The following is an 8466-nucleotide window of genomic DNA, read 5'->3' on the forward strand; positions in this document are numbered from 1 at the left end:
GATAACTCTTGTTATGAATTGATAATGTAAATAAAATTGAATTGAATTTAGTTGCCATCAAATACCCAAAAACCAAAGGGTTTAAATAGAAACATGTTACAATTTAGAACAAATGTTCTCTGTTCTCCTACCACGCCAGGCCTCTGTGCAGTGGCCTGTACATCGACATGCTCACCTCTGGATGGGTTTGATGTAAAGGTCCTCCTTCTTGCCAGGGGTGTAGTTTGGCCCCATGATGCGCACTTTCAGGCCAGTGGACACGCAGCCAGAGAACACCCGGCCAAAGGCGTAGAAACGACCCTTGTCGGTGGTTGGAACCATCTTGGAAATGTACATGACCAGCGGAGCCTTAGGATCGCAGTTTTTAATACCTGGGAAGAGAGCAGAGATAGTAAGCCCTGAGTATAGCATAGCCAAAATAAAGACCCCCCGTCTCCACCTTGCCCCCCCCTTACCTCCTCAAAAACTACAGACTTAGAATTAGCACATACTAAAGAAAGCTCATTGTGGTACTGGAACTTGTGGCTGGAATTCTGCACCAAGGCTGAATTTTGGGAAAGAGACTTCAGAAACAGTATTAGGGGACCACTAAGGTCTATATAAAAGAGACTTCAGATACAGTATTAGGGACCACTAAGGTCTATATAAAAGACACTTCAGATACAGTATTAGGTGATCACTAAGGTCTATATAAAAGAGACTTCAGAAACAGTATTAGGGGACCACTAATGTCTATATAAAAGAGACTTCAGATACAGTATTAGGTGATCACTAAGGTCTATATAAAAGAGACTTCAGATACAGTATTAGGTGATCACTAAGGTCTATATAAAGAGACTTCAGATACAGTATTAGGGGATCACTAAGGTCTATATAAAAGAGACTTCAGATACAGTATTAGGGATCACTAAGGTCTACTGTATATAAAAGCATCCAAAGAGCACCCTGTCATGGGACCTTTAAATCATCACATTGAATGATGACCTCTCCAGAGGGTGAAGGGGTGTGGTGCTATGAAAATGTTCCACTGACCCATGGCAGCCTCGTCGTCTCCCGGCCCCTCATAGAGAAGCTCACAGCGGTATTTCTGTGCAGTGACGGGGGAGGGCAGGTGGATGGTGATCATCTGGAGCAGGGCCTCTCCGGCAGGCAGCCAGCGGCGCATCACGGCCTTCAACAGGGCCTTCCCCTCTTTCTCCTTGTCATCAGAGTCTAGTTTGACGTTCAGCTTCTCAATTAGTTTGGCTGTTTCGTCCTTCTTGAAATTCATAATGGCATCAAAAACCTAGGACAATAAAAGCAAAAAGAAGGCATAAAACTTGAGTTCAAAGCCCTAAAGTAATCCTTAACATTTTTAAGAGCCCTTATGTGTACACTTTTATGTGATCTTTGAAATAATTGTGATGTTGTTTGTAGAGAAATTAGACCATATTGGCGGAAAAATGGGTGCAGTCTATGTGTTGCTTTCAGCCCATTGGTCTTAGTGTCCTCCAGGTTGTATGCAGTCGCTGTCTACTATAACGTCTTTTGTTGGTGCTACCACTACGAGGTAAGAGGACAGAGATGTTTGAATCTTACATGCAGGTGCTTTAAATGTTTATTTTTAACAATCCAGTGTCATCAGAAGGATGAAGCTCTGGCTTGGTAAAGATTAGGGGTGGGAATCACGATACGATAACATCCTGATACTCATGTCACAATGTTATTGCGATTTTAGACATATTGCAAAATTCTGCAATGTATTATAATTTCTTATCTTTTTTCCAACTTCAAATATTTCCCAATTTCAAATGATGTCTCCAAAAGGAAACTTTATCAACATCTGTTTTCTCGAAAGATACATTTTTGTTTACTTCAATTTTTTTGCTGCAAAATGGGATTGTCAAGCAGACAAACTGACCAACACATATTTAATAATACATCCATACTTGGTGTCTGTGTGTCAATACAGTATTACCACAGAAAATACTGCAATACTATGCTGTATCGATTTTTTCCTCCACCCCTATTAAACATATTCATTGTAGGTTTATGTCACTTTTTTTCTCTCCATTCACCTTAAAGATGGGGTCCAAAACGAGCTGGCAGAAGGAGCGGGGGAGTTTCTGCCCATCAGGACCGGTGGCAGTCTTACTGAACTTGCCGGCAACTGGGTCAAAGAATCTGTGCACATAAATGATCGCACGTCATGACACTCAGATGACTGACACCTAGTTTATAATTCTATTCAACTGTGCAGTATATGCCAGTAGTTATGAAGATTCTTTGGTGTCTGCAAGAACATTTGAAAGAGCAACTTAACACCAGCTGAAAATCTAGGTTTTGCTTTAATCCTTGTGATGTAAACCTCCTCCAAGGTGTGGTCTGTGCACGCTGACGTCACTGTTGGCCGTGGTTACGGGTGCTACAGAGCTAACGTTGGGTATCGTTTTTTTCCAATACCCGTGCCAAAGCGGTACTTTTAAAACAGTGCTGGTAACTGAACCAATACTTTTAAATAAAGTTAAAAAAACTAGAAAAAAAAAGAAGGGAAGAAGAAAAACAAGAGGCGGCAACATTAAAGAAAGGCTTGTTTATTGCTAAGGCGATATGGTCAAAATTAAAGATTTAATAATAGTGTAATAACTATAACTTATAACAATAACTTATTTAACCAGTAAATTGCTATTGAATGACAAAAACAACCACCAGATGGGAAAAGGGTATTTTACAATAACTTTGAATGCACCACGAGGCTACCTGTTTTAAAGGTCCCATGGCATGAAAATGTCACTTTCTGAGATTTTTTAACATTAATATGAGTTCCCCTAACCAGTCTACGGCCACCCAGCCTGCCTATGGTCCCCCAGTGGCTAGAAATGGTGACAGGTGTAAACCGAGCCCTGGGTATCCTGCTCTGCCTTTGAGAAAATGAAAACTCAGATGGGCCGATCTGGAATCTTGCCCCTCATGAGATCATTAGCGGGAAAGGTTACCTCCCCTTTCTCTGCTTTACCCGCCCAGAGAATTTGACCCACCCATGAGAGAGAGAGAGACATCAAGGCTTTCAAATGAGCAAAGTGGCAGTTGGTCAAGACCACACCCCCATCCCCCCCCCCCCCGTATAAAAAAACGCTTGGAACTTCCAACCAGAGAAGGCTGTGAAAACACTGCTTTTCAGCCGATGTTAAGTTACTATGTGAAGCATAGCTCTGTCTGGATATGTGTTTACCTTTCTCCCCACAGTTTCTTCATCATGTCCTCCACCTTCTTACACCTCTCTGCTGGTCCCAGTTGACCATCTCCTTTCGCTGTGAACTTCGCCACATACATCTCAGCAAACTGCTTCAAGGTGAAAGCCCAGCCATGGAGGCCAGAGCCGAACCCGACTGTACCAACAACAGGGTCAATCTGAGGGAAAAAAAATAGAAAATGTATAGCAACAATATCCAGCTTTCCCTCTTGAATGCAAGACGGTGGAGGAGTCAAACTTGAATTCCGTGGCTAGTTTCTTGGTTGATTATTTGTATTCTAGTCTGTTGACTGTGTTGATGATGTCAGATATGTTATCAAAGGGGCTGGTGATGTAATGGAGGCTGACGTTGAGGCCGGCAAACGTTGATTACATAATGTTGATTCTGTAAGTGCGCTATGTACTTTTCCTACTCTGTGTAGGCTACTTAGATGCTGATACCCATGAGTCTTTTTTTTAAACCTGCTGCACACCCTATTGCCCTTCAAGGACACAAATAAAGTTCAAGTTCAAGTTTTAGCATATCTTTGAGTCTGAGTGGTGTTTAAGCCTATGCCTCACCATGATGTTCCCCATGGGTCCCGCCTCATCCTCTCCGTAGGTGGAGATAATGACGTTGACATTCTCCACGATACGCTGAAAGGTCTGGAAGAGCTCATCTGGCTCCAGCTGCAGCTCCAGCAGGGCCCGGTCCATCTTGTTCATCATCAAAACCGGCTTGATGCGCTCGGCGATGGCCTGCCGCAGTACGGTCTCAGTCTGCACACACACACCTGTCAGAGGAAACAGACAGGTGAGCCTGGGTGAAAAACAAGAGTGTGTGTGTGTGTATGTGGGATGTGCAGATGAGGGCGTCAGCCGTCATGTAATCACCTGAGACACAGTCCACCACCACCAGGGCTCCGTCGGTTACCCTGAGGGCCGCGGTGACCTCAGAGGAGAAGTCAACGTGACCAGGAGAATCAATCAGGTTGATGAGGAAGCCGTTTCCGTCTACACATTGCTTGATAAATGCCAGGTCGTTATCTGCGAGCTCATAGTACATAGAGATGGCCCTGAATAACAGAGGGGACAGTGAAAGGCTGGGGATATGTTCACCGTTCACATATCACTACCTCTGCATCTTTCAAATAAATGTCAAATAATGTATGGATTAAATTAAGTTCAACGGAATGAATCTCTAAAGTGAGTGGTCACAATACTGGAATGAGCCAGACGCTCCTCTAACTTACCACTAACGAGGCAGACATGCTGAGTGGAGACTTTCCAGTTCAAATGCTTCAAACTGGCTTGACTGGAATGAGTTCAGTAAATATTTACTGATGTGATTCAATGTCAGTGCTGGTGCATTTACTGGAATCAGACAGAAACATCCTGAGTGGATTTTAGAAAATGCAGCATCCTGTAACGGGATATTTAAATAAGGGAACTCAAAACGGGACTGTAACATGGCTAGAATAACAATCTCTGTTCTGCCTTTACAAAAGAATTTCTGAGATCTGCAAAGAAACCAAATACCCGTCTAAGGCTTTCAGATCAGACAATGTGGAAGCGTTTAGCTATTTCATGTTAATAACTAAGTTAAATATATATAACTACGTTGTGCACATGTACTACCGGTTTCTTTTGTTTCATATGTTTGAAATTTAAAGGCCCTGAAAACATTTTTTTTTTAATCTCAATCAGCATCTTACAATCAACAATGATTGATATGTTCCAGACAAAGTTCTAACAGTTTTGGTTATTACAACTGCGTGATGTGTGTTTGTGCTCGTCACACCTGTTGTAAAGTGGGTGGGACTCAGTTGGAAAAACATGATGTCATTTCTGCATCAGCATTTTGGAAACAATGCTTGGGCAACCTGTTTGGGGTGGTTACTTTATGTTGTCAATCTACCTACTTAAACTGCACCCAAACAGTCCTGATGAAGTAGGTTAGCTTAGATTTTGATGGTCAAACTCTTATTAATATAATACCTGAGTATGCATCTTCCACCAAAACTTTAATTGTTAACTTTACTCTATTATACATACAAGTGTAACCACCTTTAATAAGTTGCATGAAAAACACTGAGCTGTTTCTAAACCCATTTCTCCGACCCACATACGTTGATTTGATGGTGATGCAGCGCTCCTGCTCGTCTTTGCGTGTGTCTGTGAAGCGTGTCTCTCCGGCACGGGACGAAGCAATGATCCCTGCCTTGGACACCAGTGAGTCAGTCAGAGTGGACTTCCCATGATCCACGTGGGCAATCACAGACATGTTCCTGATGTTGGACTTCTTGTCCATGATGGCGCGGATCTGATCCACAGTAAAGTTCACCTGGTGGAGGGTGGTAGGTGGGTGGGGGGTTACATTCATCCATTTACAACCAGCTGAAGTTCATCCTATTCATCATATTATATTTATGCATGGCCACTACCAGATCTGCAGTCATTCCAAGTAGTTATAAAAAGAAAGACACTTGAAACTGAATCCATCAGCCTGAACAGGAGGAAGGAGTAGGTACTGCATAAAGACTTTACCTTCTGGTTCCTGATCTAGTTGAACCATTTCACAATCCCAAGGGAACACAATGTCATGATTTCATACCTTAAATTCCCTTTAAATTCTTCAGATTAAGATGAAATGTACACTCAGATTTTGATAATTAACAGACTAAATAGCAATAGGCTACATGTTGCTTATGCTTAATCCTCTAAGATCACAAATAAGATACAAGGCCTAAAATGCAGGGGGGGGGGGGGAAATGGATGTATGCTAACTTAAATAGGGATTAAAGAGATTTTTGCCCATAGTTTGGTAGAATTTTGGCATTTTCACCGGCCAATGTGGGTCTCAGTATCATACATGTATTGTTAAAATCAACAGAAAACTAGAAAAACACAATTAAATGCTTCCTAAAATGGATGTGCAGACATTCCAGCGTAATAGCACAGGCTCATATCATAATAATAACTCCTTAAAAGCCTTATTAATCACAGTCCGCCATTGAAAATCCACTCCATGTCTCGATGTCGGTGCCATATTGTATATTTGAATTTATTTTGTCGCGTGGTAGATAAAGAGTTATTACGCAATAGCTTTTAATCTAACCGAAATCTACTTTTTAGCAAAAACAATATTCGCCGAATTTATAGAAGACATGTGAGCATGTGCTTTCTCTCTCAACACATGATATTTGTACAGTCATGTCCCTGTAGCGGCTTGATATTAAAGGATTTGCTAAGAACGTCACAGCGGGCCGGGCTGTAAAGGCCAGAGCGCTGTTTCCTTATCAACTGGCTGCTGCGTACGTCGTAACAGCCCACATCCCGAGCCTTTATGGGGACCGTTAACACCCCTTCACACACACCTGACACGCTCCATAACCAGCTTGTTGCCCCGAAACGGTTACCATTATAACTCGACATGAAGTTCACACGGTGGGGCGGTTGACAGCCAGTTTTCTCAACTGCTAAAAATGGATAAAAAACAGAAATATCTGCGCAGGTAAGCCCCGTATCGACTCACCATTTTGTCCGCAGGTCGTTGGTCTTTGAGTTTAGCGGTGTATTGCTATAGCTAGCACACTGCCTAAGAGCAGGCAGTACCGTCGGTAACAGAAGAGACGCGGCCGCTGCTCCTGCTGCTGCTGCTGCTGGTAACTTGTTACTGCGCGCGGATGCCGGATGCACTGCAGGACAGAGGCTCCGACAGCAGGGGGCGCTGCTGCTCAACAGCCGGGTCGCAGAGACCACTGTTAGAATAGAACAGAATAGAATGCCTTTATTGTCATTACACACAAGTGCAGTACCCCTTTACAGTATTGACACAAAATATAAAAATATAAGAATATAAAATATAAAAATATAAAGTATAGGTAGGTCAGAGAAAAAAGAGAGGCGGGGACCTGGTGCACAGTCCTGAGTCCTGAGAGCAACTACACTCACCGGCCACTTTATTAGGTACACCTGTCCAACTGCTCGTTAACACTTAATTTCTAAGCAGCCAATCACATGGCGGCAACTCAGGCATTTAGGATGTAGACATGGTCAAGAGAATCTCCGCCGTTCAAACCGAGCATCAGTATGGGGAAGAAAGGTGATTTGAGTGACTTTGAACGTGGCATGATTGTTGGTGCCAGAAGGGCTGGTCTGAGTATTTCAGAAACTGCAATCTATCGGGATTTTCACGCACAACCATCTTAGGGTTTACAGGAATGGTCCGAAAAAGAAAAACATCCAGTGAGCGGCAGTTCTGTGGGCGGAAATGCCTTGTTGATGCCAGAGGTCAGAGGAGAATGGCCAGACTGGTTCGAGCTGATAGAAGGGCAACAGTGACTCAAATAACCACGTTACAACCAAGGTGGGCAGAAGAGCACTCTGAAGGCACAGTACGTCAATTTGAGGCAGATGGGCTACAGCAGCAGAAGACCACATCGGGTGCCATCCTTTCAGCTAAGAACAGGAAACTGAGACTACAATTTGCAAGCTCATCGAAATTGGACAATAGAAGATTGGAAAAACGTTGCCTGGTCTGATGAGTCTCGATTTCTGCTGCGACAGTCGGATGGTAGGGTGAATTGGCGTCTACAACATGAAAGCATGGATCCATCCTGCCTTGTATCAACGGTTCAGGCTGGTGGTGGTGGTGTCATGGTGTGGGGATATTTTCTTGGCACTCTTTGGGCCCCTGGTACCAATTGAGCATCGTTGCAACGCCACAGCCTACCTGAGTATTGTTGCTGACCATGTCCATTTTATGACCATAATGTACCCAACTTTGATGGCTACTTTCAGCAGGATAATGCGCCATGCATAAAGCTGGATCATCACAGACTGGTTTCTTGAACATGACAATGAGTTCGCTGTACTCAAGGCTCCACAGTCACCAGATCTCAATCCAATAGAGCATCTTTGGGTGTGGTGGAACGGGAGATTCGATCATGGATGTGCAGCCGACAATAGTGTGCAACTGTGTGATGCCATCATGTCAATATGGACAAACTCCCTGAGGAAGCTTAGCACCTTGTTGAATCTATGCCACGAAGAATTGAGGCATTTGAAGGCAAAAGGGGGTCCAACCCGTTACTAGCATGGGGTACCTAATAAAGTGGCCTGTGAGTGTATATACATACAGTACATAAAATAGCTTTGAGTACTGTTGTACTCATAAAGCAATGGTAACCGTCATGGTGTTTTCCTATATCAATGTTCTTTTTAACTACCCAAAATAACATGACTGATTCCAC

The 8466-nt window shown here is 43.2% G+C and overlaps 1 protein-coding gene across 2 annotated transcripts in view; it reads right to left on the bottom strand.

Moving 5' to 3' along the window:
- The window catches only part of LOC116699107 (elongation factor 2), a 10482-nt gene extending 3526 nt beyond the window's left edge, over positions 1–6956 (bottom strand). The window contains exons 1-8 of one of the 2 annotated variants that reach the window (XM_032531503.1): positions 6747–6956; positions 5341–5555; positions 4106–4287; positions 3794–4005; positions 3212–3390; positions 2058–2163; positions 1033–1285; positions 176–371 (exon numbers count right to left, since the gene is read on the bottom strand). In XM_032531503.1, the coding sequence (XP_032387394.1) occupies positions 176–371; positions 1033–1285; positions 2058–2163; positions 3212–3390; positions 3794–4005; positions 4106–4287; positions 5341–5555; positions 6747–6749 (1346 nt within the window). In that variant the 5' untranslated portion in view covers positions 6750–6956. Of the gene's footprint in view, positions 1–175; positions 372–1032; positions 1286–2057; positions 2164–3211; positions 3391–3793; positions 4006–4105; positions 4288–4464; positions 4586–5340; positions 5556–6746 lie in introns of those variants that run through there. The other variant, XM_032531504.1, reaches the window with a different exon arrangement.
- Positions 6957–8466: the final 1510 nt, after the last annotated feature.

Source organism: Etheostoma spectabile, chromosome 12, assembly GCF_008692095.1.
Source record: "Etheostoma spectabile isolate EspeVRDwgs_2016 chromosome 12, UIUC_Espe_1.0, whole genome shotgun sequence".
Lineage (NCBI taxonomy): Eukaryota > Metazoa > Chordata > Actinopteri > Perciformes > Percidae > Etheostoma > Etheostoma spectabile.